This window comes from Rhinatrema bivittatum, chromosome 7 (genome assembly GCF_901001135.1).
Source record: "Rhinatrema bivittatum chromosome 7, aRhiBiv1.1, whole genome shotgun sequence".
NCBI lineage: Eukaryota > Metazoa > Chordata > Amphibia > Gymnophiona > Rhinatrematidae > Rhinatrema > Rhinatrema bivittatum.
The window spans coordinates 78,648,480-78,663,677 of record NC_042621.1 but is presented as its reverse complement, the minus strand read 5'-3'; the positions used below and the strand labels follow the sequence as shown (position 1 = coordinate 78,663,677).

General features: G+C 46.0%; 1 protein-coding gene across 5 annotated transcripts in view; it reads left to right on the top strand.

Annotated features, from left to right (window-relative positions):
- Positions 1-15,198, top strand: part of RPGRIP1L (RPGRIP1 like) — a 375,908-nt gene that overhangs the window by 105,834 nt on the left and 254,876 nt on the right. For all 5 annotated transcript variants that reach the window (XM_029608561.1, XM_029608562.1, XM_029608558.1 and 2 more), the window contains one exon: positions 11,163-11,309. In XM_029608561.1, the coding sequence (XP_029464421.1) occupies positions 11,163-11,309 (147 nt within the window). The remainder of the gene's footprint in view (positions 1-11,162; positions 11,310-15,198) is intronic.

Below are 15,198 nucleotides of genomic sequence, written 5' to 3'. Positions count from 1 at the left end.
TGGAGGATAAGTCTATTAACTGCTATTAATCAAGTTGACTTAGGGAATAGCCACTCTATTAGGGGCATGGAATCTATTTTAAAGTTTGGATTCTTGCCAAGTACTTCTAACCTGGATTGACCATTGTTGGAAACAATGCTAGGCTTGATGGACCCTTGGTCTGACTCAATATGGCAACTTCTTATGTTCTTATATCAAGGAGACAGCTTATTAAGCAGGTAAAGAAGAAACTCCAAAAAGAAAAATAACTCAGGAACATACCTCAGCCTCAAAATCGCTAATACAAAATTTAAGTCTTATCGACTAGAAAAGTTTCAAGATGTACAAGGTCCATAAAAATAAATCCATTAGTTTGAAAACTTGTCACAATACCAGGGAAATTTCAAGTAAAAAGAATCTCCAATAGCCAAGTCTCAGCACTTCAGTTGGAGAAACTGTTTCCTTTTTAACTGTGTCTCTCTAGAGATAACAGGAACTACCAGGATCTTTTGTCCACAAAATAAACTACCCTTATTTAAAATTTTGGTGAAAGAAAATATCCTTGTCGGATTCTAATGCAAAGGTAACAACATGAGTAGCTCTAGTTGCAATAATATCTGAGGAGGACTGAAAAAAAGTGAAAGATCAGAGTCAGGGGATGGTGCCAACATATCCAAGGCACCCTCCTCTGAACTAATGATCTTCCTCTTTTCAGGTAAATAATAACGCTTAGACAAAGGAAAATTCCTAATAAGTAGAATTTGTAGAACTTCAGTAACACACTTCTTAAACAATTCATTACCAGAAAGAAGGTGGGTTTGTGGAAAATTCAATAAACAATGATTCCTGGATCGCATCTTATTCTCTAGTATTTCATATTTGTAATGCATAGCTAAACCATCTTTAATACCTGCAGCCACAACAGATTGCATATTAGTAATAGCCCCAGAATAAGCAATAGCACTTGACTCTAGAATAATAGTTCTTGTCTCAAGATCAGAAAATTTATTGATCGATCCAGTTGTATACTCACAAAGCTGGTTCACGGTCCTGGAAAAAGTAGTCTCAAACCTGGAAATGGATTTCCAAATGTTCCTCAAAGAAATCTTGTCTGCCACCTCAGAAGAATCCAGCTAAGCCCCCTCAGCAGGTTATACATATTTGCACAGAATCTGGAATACCACATGCAGATTTTGTCAGAGCGGTTAAGTTCTCTATATCAGGTGTAGCTGACGTCACACCTTCAGAATATGGTACTGCTACAGGAGGGATTGCCTCATTAACATCTTCTTGCAAGACTATCAGAGTTTGAGGCCTTGGAGGTGGAGATCACGCTTCGGGAGAAAGGGAGGACTCTGCTAACTCTGTACTCAAATTAACTTGTACTGTTGAGTTAGCATTCTGTGCATGGAAATCCATGGGTTCACATGAAGAAACTAGTGTTGAAGAGGATGCTGATGTTTTTCCCTTCCTTTTCCTCCCCATCGAGCCGGCATCGCAAGAATCCGACATAAGGGGTGTGCCCCTGTGGTGTGCTGGCGGTGTTCCACTTTGCACTGCTTCTTATAGGACCCAGGAACAAGGAGCCTTCAACAACGGGTGTCCTCAGTTGTGCCTGCAGCACTTGCCTCCCACGAAGCTTCTAGGGTCCCGGGCACAGGTATTTCACCTATCCCGGCTTACACTGCTCTGCACCGCTTCTTACATGGCCCAGGAACAGGGAGCCTTCAACAACGGGTGTCCTCAGTTGTGCCTGTAGTGCTCGTCTCCCATGAAGCCTCTAGGGTCCTGGGCACATTATTCTAGCTATCCCGAAAATTCATCTTTAAATGTTAGATTCACAACACTAAATAGATAGTCATAAATAAACTAAGCATCTTTCAAAGTTTGTTTCTAGTGAAAGTTACTATTTAAATGAAATGGCTCATTATGGTTATTAACACTCTAATACTACTAACAGATATTATAGCCATTCACAATGAAACAATTACATCCTTAGTAACCTACCTTACTACAGGATCTACACTCTATTGCATGAATTGTAAGAGACAAATACCCAACCACCATAATGTTTTATATTGTGGGGAATTTTATAATCATGAGTCTTATTTTTTATTGCAATTCTGTATTGGGGTAGTCATTTCTTTGCTGAATAGGATCCTTGTTTCTCCTAGGACAAGCAGGATGGTAGTCTTCACAGATGTGGGTGACATCATCCGATGGAGCCTGACACGGAAAACTTTTGTCAAAGTTTCTAGAAACTTTGACTGGCAGACTGAGCATGCTCAGCCTGCTGCTATCCACGCAAGGTCCACCTTCAGTCTCTTCTTTTCCACGGTGCAGTAGTTTCGCGGTGGTGGAGCTCCAATTCCTTGAAATTGTGTTTAATTTTTTGAGAGTTTTTCTGTATCCGGTCCCCCTTCACGGTCAGTATCCATCCATTCCAGTAGGTACCCTTGTTTTCGGTCTTTTTTTCTCGTTCTTCGCAGTCGATTCCTAACCCTTGTACCGTGGTGCCCGTCGGCCATTGACCGCGCACCAGCCTCTTTTTTCGATGGCATCATCAGGTTTTCATCAGTGTCCCCAGTGCCCAAGGACCATGTCCATCACGGATCCACACGAGGGCTGTATCTTCTGCCTGGGGGCCTCATATGATGTCCGCAGGTGCCATTTGTGTGCCAAATGACACCCAAAGGGCATCGAACATGCCTAGATAAAATGGAGAAGCTCTTCGGGACTCCAAAATCTTCTACTCCTGCTTTGGTGTCCTCGATGCCCAAGGATCGCGGGGAACCATCTCCATCTCTTCCCCTGGCAATACCACTATCCAGGAGATCGATCCTTGGTGGTCTCTCCCCTCCCAAAGACCTCGGGTCATTTTCATCCTTGGCACCGGGGAAAGCATAGACACCGGTCACCGTCTTGGCACGGTTCCAGTTCCGGAGCAGCATCAGCAGCTGCCGAGCCACCATTGAGGCGGCACCAGCCACTAGAGGCCCCATCCTCCGGTGCTCCTGGTAGCCCGAGGCATTCCCAAAAGACTATGGTGCAGGGTACCGTGCCACCTTGAGATCCCGAGGATGTGCCGGCAACACCTTATCCCCTTCCATCAGTCCTGACCACACAGGACTTTCAGGAGGAGCTGGACCACAGGATGCGGTTGGCAGTGCTCAAGAGTGTTGAGCTGCCGGCGCCACCGGCTCCCATACCGGTGCCTGAGCCTCCACCACTGATGCTCGCACCCCTGCTGGAACGTCTGGTCGTCCTTCTTGGTGCCCTACCGATGCAACCAGTGCCCGAGAGGCCCTCGATGCCTCCTCAGCCACCAACGCCCTCCACCGGAGTAATCCCCATTCCCGGGTCCTCCGAGGAGGATGAGGCCTTGGGACTGGGCATCTTTGACCACAGTTCCCCGGACTGCCTCCGGCTTACCGCGGCCAATACCCCCCTCGATGCTGGGGGTTCCATAAGGGCCTCCATGCCCTTGGGTCCCAGGTCCACTGTCCCTCATGGCCCTCGGCGCCTGGGCCCCAGTGAGGAGGGAGGATCCTTATGACACATGGTGTGATGACTCTTTGGTCTCCGACGACCCCCTCTTGGAGCCTTCCCTGCCAGAGGAGCGGCATTGATCTCCACCCAAACACCTGTCATTTGCGAGCTTTGTAAGGGCAATGACAGAGGCCATATCTTCCAGCTTCTGTCAGCTGAGGATACCTGTCATAAGATTCTGGAGGTCCTCCAGTTCATCGATGCTCCCAAGGAAATCATGGCAGTGCCTATCCATGACATCTTTAAGGAGCTCCTCCTCTGCATGTGGGAACACCCGGTGTCTGTCCCTGGTCAACAGGAAGGACGATGCCACTTATTTGGTGCAGCAGGCCATGGGCGTTGAATGGCAGCACCTCTCCCACTAGTCGGCAGTTGTGGAGTCTGCCCTGAAGAAAGCTAGACGTTCCCGGATGCATGTTTACACCCCTCCAGGGCATGAACACAGGGAACTCGATGGCATAGGGAGAAAAATGTTTCAAGGACCATCCTGGTGGGCCCGCATTGCGGCCTACCAGCTGTATATGACCCAATACAGACCCAATACAGCCCCAATCTTTGCGGAGGGCCTTCCCCAGCAGCAGTAGGAATCTCTCGTAGCCATTGCTGCACTGGGCCTTGAAGCAGGTAAGCATAAGGTGAGGTTCACTTATGACATGTTTCAAACCACAGCCCACCTGGCCACTGAAGGCGTTGGCACCAGATGGCTGGCTTGGCGCTGTGCCTCAGGACTTTGGGCAGAGGTTCAAGACAGGCTCGCAGATCTCCCATGTACAGGTGAGGACCTGTTTGGGGACAAGGTGAAGGAGGTCATGGTGCAGCTGAAAGATCAGCATAATACTCTTCATGAACCCTCTGCCAGAAAGACCTCCAGGCTGGGCTCTCGCAAGCCTTTTTACCAGCCAAGGAAATACTATCTTCCAGCTGGCCGTGCTCGCCCGCCTCGGACCAATTCCAGGGGTCTCAGCCGGCAGCAACGGGCTCCGAGAACCCAACCAGCCCCCCGCAGGCCCCATCTACAGGCTTTTGACTGGCAGCGAGAGGGTACGAGCCAGATGCCGGTTCCCCTGGCGGTCGATCCCTTGGCCAGTGGAAGGCTACTTTGCTTTGCCCGCCATTGGGAAGCGATCACTTGAGACCATTGGGTCCTCTCCATTGTTCACCAGGGCTACCACCTGAACTTCAGCAGGCTCCCAAAGACCACTCCCCCATATCCATCATGGGATTCGCCCGCCCACCAGGAACTTTCCGCCCTTCTAACAGCGGAAGGGCGCAGTAGAACCGGTCCCCCACGAACAGTAGGGCCACAGCTTCTACTCGAGATACTTCCTCATTCCAAAAAGGGACGGCGGCTTGTGCCCCATTCTCGACCTCAGGGCGTTAAACAGATTTCTCGTAAGAGAAAAATTCAAAATGGTCTTTCTGGGCACTCTGATCCCGCTCCTCCAAAGAGGAAACTGGCTTTGCTCCCTCAACTTAAAGGAGGCTTACGCCCATATTGCGATTGTCCCCAACCACAGGAAGTACCTCCGCTTCCTGATGGGGACGGCACATTTTCAGTACAAAGTGCTGCCCTTTGGTCTGGCAACAGCCCCACATGTCTTCACCAAATGCTTGGCGGTGGTGGCTGCCTACCTCAGGCATTGTTCGGTCCATGTCTTTCCATACCTGGACAATTGGCTAATCCGGAGCAACACCCACTCCAGGGCCTTGCAAGCGCTGGCTGTAATGGTTCAGACCCTGCAAACATTGGGATTCATCATCAACTTCCCCAAGTTGCATCTCTGTCCATCTGCACAGCTAGACTTCATAGGTGCCAGGTTGGACACGGCACAAGCAAAGGTTTTCCTGCCCAAGGACCAGGCAGTCGCCCTTTCCTCGCTGGCCACCCTCATTCGCAACAGCTCCGCCTGCTGGGACACATGGCGGCCTCCATCCACGTGACCCCCTTTGCCCGCCTCCGCATGAGGAACCCTCAGTGGGCCTTGTGGTCCCAGTGGCGGCAGGCATCCCAGGATCTGGAGGCTCCAGTTACGGTCACAGACCCCTCAGTCTCTCCCTGACCTGGTAGGAAGCCCTCCCCAATTTGGAAACTGGGCTCCCGTTTCAGCCCACACCACCCCAGATGACCTTCACCACTGATGCCTTGCCTCAGGGGTGGGGGGCCCACATAGATGGCCTGCATACTCAGGGCGTCTGGACTGTGGCCGAAGCTCACTGCCAGATAAACTTTCTGGAGCTTCGGGTGGTCTGACGCCTTGTGGGCCTTCCAAGACAGGCTGTCCTCCAAGGTCATCTCATCAGAACAGACAACCAAGTGGCGATGTGGTACATCAAGAAGCAGGGCAGCACGGGCTCATTCCTCCTCTGACAGGAAGCAATGCAGGTCTGAGACTGGGCCATTTCCAGAGGGATGTACCTACGGGCTACCTACCTACCGGGACATCTAAACACACTGACAGATCACCTCAGTCGGTCCTTCCAGTCACACGAGTGGTCCCTGAACCCTGCGATGGCAGCCGACTTCTTCCGCTGCTGGAGTATGCCGGACATGGACTTGTTCACTTCTCTTGCAATCACAAGGTGATCAGATTCTGCTCCCTGATTCCAGGAAAGAGCCATCCGGCATGCGATGCCTTCTCCCTTCACTGGGGGCAGGGTCTCCTGTACATGTACGCCCACATTCAGCTCCTCTCGAGAACTCTGATGAAACTGTAAGAGGACAGGGAGACCGTGATCCTAGTGGCACCCTCCTGGCCAAGGCAGATGTGGTTCTTTCTTCTCCAGGACCTGTCAGTGAGCGCACATGTCCTGCTGGGGACGGCTCCCGACCTCATATTGCAGAACCAGGGCACCCTGCGCCACCCGAACCTCCGAGTCCTGGCCCTCACAGCATGGATGTTGAGCGCCTGATCTTTCATTCTTTGCAGCTCTCGGATGGTGTGTTTAGGGTCTTGACTGAGTCCACCCAGAAGTCTTACAGCTCGAAGTGGAAGTGTTTCTCCATCTGGTGCGGTGGCCATGGTTGACCCCTTCTCTTGTCCGCTCCCCCGCCTGCTGAATTACTTTGACATCTGTTTAAGTCTGGCCTCCAAACCTGCTTGATCTGCGTGCACCTCAGCACCTACCACCAGGGTGTCACTGGTGCGCCCATTTTGATCCAGCCTCTTGTCGGGTGCTTCATGCGGGGCCTCGTTCAATTAAAGCCCTCGTTTTGATCTCCAGCTACCCTCTGGGATCTCAACGTTGTCCTGGCAAGGCTGATGCGGCAGCTGTTCGAGCCTCTGAAGTTCCTCATCTGGAAAGTCATGTTCCTGGTGGTGATCACTTCCACTCACAGGGTCAATGAGATCCAGGCCCTGGTTAGGTACGCTCCCTACACGAAGTTCTTCCATGATCATGTGGTGCTGCAAACGCATCCAAAATTTCTGCCCAAGATGGTGACTGCTTTCCACATCAACCAGTCCATCATCCTTCCCATCTTCTTCCCAAGGCCTCATTCCCACCTGGGGGAATGTGCTCTCCACACCTTGGACTGCAAGCGGGTGCTCGCTTTCTATTTGGATTGTAAAGCGGCACATAGGCAGTCCTCTCAGCTTTTCATGTTATAGACTGGGAGCAGCGGTGTGGAAGCAAACCTTGTTAAACTGGCTAGTGGTTTGCATTGCCTTCTACTACGAGATGCTCACCTATGTGCGGTCCCTGTTGCTGAAATTTGTAGAGCCGCAACCTGGAGTTCTCGCCTCATGTTCGCTGCTCACTACTGCCTTGACAGGGATAATTATCAGGACAGCGCTTTTGGCCAGTCTGTCCTGCACAATTTATTCCAGACCTGAACCCCACTGTCTCTGATCATGCTCTTTGTGGGACCAGACCGCCCCCTCTTTTCCCACAGCGCCGCAGTTGTGTTGTGCCCATTGGCACCTTGTTCGGCTACTGTAGTTGAATGGGGCAGTCTTGAGCTCTGTAATCACCCACATGTGAGGACTATCATCCTGCTTGTCCTAGGAGAAAGTGCAGTTGCTTTCCTGTAACAGGTGTTCTCCTAGGACAGCAGGATGTTAGTCCTATGGAATCCCGCCCGCCTCCCTACGATGTTAGGTTCACCTTCGGTTTGTTGTGTTATTTATTCTAGCTTGTATTTTGTGCTATGTTACGAGACTGAAGGGGGGACCTTGTGTGGATAGCAGTAGGCTGGGCATGCTCAATCTGACAGTCAAAGTTTCTAGAAACTGTGACAAAAGTTTTCCATGCCGGGCTCCATTGGATGATGTCACCCACATGTGAGGACTAACATCCTGCTGTCCTAGGAGAACACCTGTTACAGGTAAGCAATTGTGCTTTCTGCAATGGAAATTATATCCATTAAGATATATAATGACTGATATCCACTTTGGCAATTAAAACTTACCTTATTTTTCTAAATACCCCAATCAGATAGCATTATATGATTTCAAACCGATCTGTTGTCTCATTCAGGCCATTTGGTATCATCTTGACTAATTTAAAAATCCAAAATTGTTCTTTAAGAGTTAGTTTATGATGTCTACCCCCTCCTCTCATATTTTGGGGGATCTTATCAATAATAGTCCACCTAAGTTGTTTGAAGCTCTGTTGTTCTAATACACTGTGAGAAACCAGTGGTGCCTGCATTTTGACCATATGTAAGTATATCTGATGTTCAATAAATTTGATTTTGTGTGTAGTATGTCCTACGTATACCTTTTCACACGGGCAAATAATGGCATAAATCACAAATAATGATAATCCATGATACATTTTTATTTTATTCGGACCTATAGAGACAGTTGAGTCCTTATATTCCCTACGATGGCTTGAGAAAATATATCACATGTTCTATATCGATTGACATCCTTCTTCAGATTGTTCATATATGTCTTTCAAAGCAGAATGCACCACCCAGTCTCTTATGTTGTGTCCCCGAGAATAGACAAATATGGTTAATTCACTAACGGCCAAATTTTAAATCCCCTGCACCCGTAAAAAACAGGGGTTACGCGCAGAAGTGCCACTGTGCCGGAGAAGCACGCGCCAGCAGTCGGTCGGCACACTCAAGTTGCTTCTGCACCAATTGGAGCGGACTGGGAGGGAATGGGGAAGGCCGAGATGCGTCGCCGTGCAAAAATTGCGAAAGTCTCCTCCCTTTTGCGCACGCTGCCCGCTCATGCGTGCGCGGATTATAAAATCCGGCGCACATGTGCGCACGGCCCACAGATTTCAGAACATGGGCGCGCCAGCATGCGCATGTTATAAAATCAGCGCATCCATGTGTGCGCGCTGGGAAACACACGCATCTTTAAAAATCTACCCCTAAATGTCCAATGCTTTAAGACATGCTAGTGTTTCTCCATTGTATAATTAGTGTCTGCCTTTTCAGGCTTGTTCTTATACTTCAATTGGAAACAGAAAACCTTTCTCTCAAATATGCATACTTGACCATTCTCTTACAATACCCCCTTTGTAATAGCTGATGTTTTGATATCTCTGCTTGATATGTAAATTAATTTATATCTGAACATAATTTAATCCTAAAGAATTGTCCCACCGGTAATCCTGCCTTCAGGATTTTTATCAGTAGGCCTGTGGTACAGTGTAGTTTCCATTTTTCCCTTATTAATCTATATTAATGCATCCAAAATTGGAAATTGGTTGTGATTAGCTTCCATAGTAAATGCTAAGTTGACATGTAAAGTATTAATATGTGAGGGAGTGTACAGAAAACTTACTTAAAGAATAGGCCACAACTGTCTCGCCAGGTCTTCCTTAAGGTTGAAACCCACAGAGAATCCTGGGTGAAGGGAGGAGCCCTTCACCAGATTTTAAGACCTCAGGGTTTAGGAAGGTTAGACAGGCCCCGTGGATCTGACAGAGTCCCAGCCTACGCAAAGACCTGCCACTTTTAAGGTTAGAGAAGTATGAAGTTTAAGATTTGTTCCTTCTAAAGACTGTTGCCTGAAGTCAAGGTGAACTGCCTAAACTAATTGTTTTGCTTTGCACTGCCTTTTTGTAAGATACCTAAAGCCAAACTATGCTTCCTAAGTTGTTTTGTGTTGTTGTGCACTGCATTGTGTTGGGTTTCACTGTAAATAAACTGCACTTAAGGAACAGCCAGAATCTGCCTTATGTTTTCCTCTGGCTATCCCCAAGCCGTTGTCACTCAAGTTACCACATAATCCCTGTGAAACAAATGTTCAAGTTGGCTCTTCTCTGCTGTCCAAGTTAAAAAAGACATTATATGAACCAAAGCCAAAACGGACAAACTTAACTAAAGGGGAGGATATGTAATGGGAAAACTGTGTGTAAAAGTCAATTTTAAAAATATAAATCTTTTAAATATGAACTTTTAACTGTTTAACAAATGAGTTTCTTCACAGTTTGTGGCCTTTCTTTGCATGTATACACCCATTTGTCCTCATACCACTAAGCCTATCAGATTTTCATGAGGCATGCCTTTCTCTGATTGGCTCAGATATGAATTGAAGAACCACAAGGTAATGAGCAATAGTTCATTTGGCACATATGGAACTCCAAACTACAAAGAAAATCATTTCTTTTTAAGGAGATTATATTTTGTTTGTGAGTATACAGGAACTTTCTGGAATATTGGGACATACAATAATCCCCAGGGCCAATTATCTAACTACTTAACATTTCTATAGCAGTACATGACATATGCAGAACTATAATCTTCCTGGACCTCTGAGTCTTCCCTCCATCTGCTCAATCTCTTGGCTACTGGGATGTCTGGGTTCTTCTAATAGGGAAGAGGACAACCCTGTGGGGACCCTAGGGTCTCAGTCTTTGTTGTCTTGGCTTGTGCTCCTTTGGGTTTGAAAAAACAAGCTGGACTCTTGGAGTAGTGCAAATAATAAATATTTACAGCAACTCGGGAAAAACTTGATCAGTGTCTAAATCCCCCCAAAATTCAAACTGTTTATACATGAAAAAACAAAAATCCAAGTGCCTTGTCCTGGTAACAAGAAAATTCTCTTCTTCTTTAAGTGCATAGGAAGTTGGTGGTAAAAGGTTTTCTCCCTACCAAAATTGGAAAAAATAAACTCTTCTCAATTTTCTTTTGGGCACTTAAGAAAATCCCTTTGGACTGGTAGTAGAGCAAAGTAGCACCCTAGCCTATTCCCCTCTGGCAGGGTGACTTCCCTCCTGAGATAGAGCAGGTCAAAGGAAAACAACTCTACAAAGGGCAAAAACATTCTCTTTTCTTCAATGACCAGTTCACCCTAGGTCTGTGAACGCACTAGTAAGAGCAAGTACTTCTCGCCCAATGGTACCTGCTCTGAGGCCTACCATGGTCCACTGAAATATCTACTTCTCTCACTCCAAAAACAAAACCACACCATTACACATGCTCAACCAGGTTTTATAAGCAGAGCTTGACCATTCTCAGCACCCTGGGTGAGGGGAAACTTTAAGATCGGTTTAAAAATGCTAAAGTTTCTCCTAGAGTTAGCCAAGCAGTAAGGGAATGGAGTACCCCTTACAAGTGTTAAATGTTTTTGTTGTACGCTCATGGGCTGCAAATGTGCTGACTCTTATTTGAAATAATGTGACTTACAGTGAAACTTGTTTTGTAACTTGTGTTTTTATAATCCTTATAGAATCAGAAAAGTCTGAAGGCGAGCTATGATGCTTTGCTGTCAAAGGTGGATGAGCTTAGTACACAACTTAAAGAAGAGCGTTTCAAGTGCCTTCATCTTGAGAAGCAGTTGCAATCAACGTCTTTTTCTGAAAGCAGAATAGAAGAAGTAAGAAGCATTTACTTTTACTAGTGTTTTGCAGGACATTTTCAGAATTCCTAAAACAAGGAATGCATTTTCTGAAATCAGATGTAGAATTTGTTTTGAATAAAAGTATGTTTATTTAATTGATTTATGTTCTACCTTTCAGGCATTTGAAAACAGATTACATACAAGTACTCTGGGTATTTCCATGTCCCCAGAGGTCTTAAAATCTAAGGGGTTGAAATACTAAACTTTGATAAAAGGTATAAAGCACGAAAAATGCCATCGAGCGATATACCAGTATTGCAGTGATATTGCTCAATATTTTGGACAAAAATCCACTCCCTGTTGAAATTAGTCACTTAGCATGCATTTCCATGCATAAAATTTACAAATATATTCAAAACAACTAAAGCATAGGTAATCTTATATAAGGGAAGCTACGTTATTGTAACGAAAATTGAGAAGGTGGATATTTTCCCATGAGAGCAGCAGAGTACTAGCGCACATTTTGCTATTTCTGTCGCAATAATCAAAGAGCCATGTAGCCTGAAAAACTACACCCATGGAATCTAGGAAAAGCCCTGCCCACCCCACCCTCTGCCTCTAGAGGCAGCAGAGGATGGGCAGTGTCTTTCTAGAGCCCCCAGGGTATTTTTTCAATTTGGTGAGGGGTAATTTTTGGGTCAAGTGTCCCTTTAACACTATGGCGACCCTGGGCAAAGTGGACCACTATCGTGTGTTGTTCCCATTTCACTGTAATACTTTTTATCAATGGTTTTTTTCCTTGATAAATATTGCTGCAAAATCGCTATGATATTTTACTGGAGGAGCAAAATCTCACAGGAATGCCCCCTACCCCAACCATATTTGACCCTCTTATGGTAAAATATTGCAGCTTGATAAATGATGCCCTAGGTTTGTACCTAAGGCTATTGAGGGTGAAGTGACTTGCCCAAGGTCACAACTGTCTGCTCTCACACAGGCCGATACAGTATATGACAATTTTCTCAGTGGAAGGGAGTGGGCAGTGGAATGCCTCAGGGATCTGTATTGGGACCCTTACTTTTCAATATATTTGTAAATGATCTGGAAAGAAATATGACGAGTGAGATAATCAAATTTGCAGATGATACAAAATTGTTCAGAGTAGTTAAATCACAAGCAGATTGTGATAAATTGCAGGAAGACCTTGTGAGACTGGAAAATTGGGCATCAAAATGGCAGATGAAATTTAATGTGGATAAGTACAAGGTGATGCATATAGGGAAAAATAACCCATGCTATAGTTACACAATGTTAGGTTCCATATTAGGTGCTACAACCCAAGAAAGAGATCTAGGCGTCATAGTGGATAGCACATTGAAATTGTCGACTCAGTGTGCTGCAGCAGTCAAAAAAGCAAACAGATTTTATTTATTTGTTTATTTATTTATTAATTTTGAAGTTTTTATATACCGATAAATGTTGGGAACATCTCATCGGTTCACATAAAACATAACTCAGCAACAAGCGCTTTACAGTATAACAATGAACTGTTGGAGAAAAGGAAAGCAACATTTTTAACAACTTATAGAAAGAATGTTGGAAATGATTAGAAAGGGAATGGTGAATAAAACGTAAAATGTCATAATGCCTCTATATCGCTCCATGGTGAGACTGCACCTTGAATACTGTGTACAATTCTGGTCGCCGCATCTCAAAAAAGATATAATTGCGATGGAGAAGGTACAGAGAAGGGCTACCAAAATGATAAGGGGAATGGAACAGCTCCCCTATGAGGAAAGACTAGAGGTTAAGACTTTTCAGCTTCGAGAAGAGACAGCTGAGGGGGGATATGATAGAGGTGTTTAAAATCATGAGAGGTCTAGAACGGGTAGATGTGAATCGGTTATTTACTCTTTCGGATAATAGAAAGACTAGGGGGCACTCCATGAAGTTAGTGTGTGGCACATTTAAAACTAATCGGAGAAAGTTCTTTTTCACTCAACGCACAATTAAACTCTGGAATTTGTTGCCAGAGGATGTGGTTAGTGCAGTTAGTATAGCTGTGTTTAAAAAAGGATTGGATAAGTTCTTGGAGAAGTCCATTACCTGCTATTAATTGAGTTGGCTTAGAAAATAGCCACTGCTATTACTAGCAATGGTAACATGGAATAGACTTAGTTTTTGGGTACTTGCCAGGTTCTTATGGCCTGGATTGGCCACTGTTGAAAACAGGATGCTGGGCTTGATGGACCCTTGATCTGACCAAGTATGGCATGCTCATATGTTCTTATGTTCATAGTACCGAAACGTAAAATAAAGTGCAGCAGCATCCAGCACCCGCTCATTTGCCGCATGCACATTTTGGTTTACAATCCGCTCGATTCAGTATTCAAATTAGACGAAAATCCAAGCGGCGCCAAAGGCGCGCCTATCGTGCGATAGGTGCTCACTATCGATTTTACTGTATAGGACGTTATAGAACTCCTATACAGTATCCAGGGTGCGCTGCTTCCATACATATCCTACTAATGCAAATTAATGTTAAACTCAAACCGCCTAAAATGTTCCTAACAAAAAGGCCTAAACTACACACATAGTTATTGTATAAATTGTAACCGTACTATGATGGCACATGTTTTTAATTGGTAATCTATACCACTCATAATTTTTATTATCGTGCCTTTCTGTAAACCGTTGTGATGGTTAACTAACTTAACGACGGTATAGAAGAGTTTTTAAATAAATAAATAAAATGTCATTTCAATGGAACGGAAAATGTCATTTTTAAAATGTTATGAAAATGTAACGAATTCCAAACTTTTCATCGATCTGGAAACGTATCCCGTTGTTTCCCCTTTGTGACATCATCGCTGCGTCAAAATCCTACCTTGGACATGTATATAAGTCGCATCGCCAAGTAAGAAAGTCCCTTTGTATTTGGTTCGGGCCAGCACAGAGCGGTTACAGCGGTACCTTTGGATATCTTTCGGAAGATCGGCAATGCTTTCAGCAAGTAAGAGGCATACTAATGGATGCTTGGACACCGCATGGACACTGGGAGTCATGTACGCTCAGAGCCGCTGCCTTGAGCACCCGGACGTCCATGATCGGAGGCCCCGCTCCCTTCCACGTCCAGGCACTCAAGGCAGCTGCCATAGACGTTGGAAGTGAGCGGGGGGCCTCCGATCATGGACGTCTGGGTGCTCTGGGCGGCCATGGACGTTGGAAGGTAGCGAGGCCTGCCTCAGACCACGCCATGGATGTTCCCGCCTCTTTCCAGACGTCCATGATCGGAGGCCCCGCTCCCTTCCACATCCAGGCGCTCAAGGCAGCGGCCTCTGAGCGTACAAGACTCCTGGTGTCCATGCGGTGTCCAAGTGTCCATTAGTATGCCTCTTACCTGCTGAAAGTATTGCCGATCTTCCGAAAGATAGCCAAAGGTACCGCTGTAACCGCTCTGTCCTGGCCCGAACCAAATACAAATGCTCGCAGAGCATTTCTTAATCTCGTTCTCACCCGTAGAAAAAAGATCGCCAAAGCCAATATATACATGTAGTCCATGACGCTGTCCGATGCTGTCCGTTGGATATTCACGGACTGTCAACAGCACAGCACCACACTAACACCAGGGACAGGGTAGGCAGTAAAAATAGAGGGTAAAGACGTGCAAAATGTTCAGGTTAAAGATGCGCTATTTTGGGTGCGCGTTACTATATCGAGGGGAATAGCTAATCCGGTCATTAAATATCATTAACATACTATCTACATGCAGCGGGCGCTAATTGTAACGCGTCATTTTCAGCACGCGCTAAGGACGCGTTAGAGCATATACTGAATCGTGCGTCCGTCTTACGCGCCTAAAACGAGTGTCTAATTCGCGTTCAAAAGCGCGCAAGCCCAGCCGCGCTTTACTGTATCAGCCTGA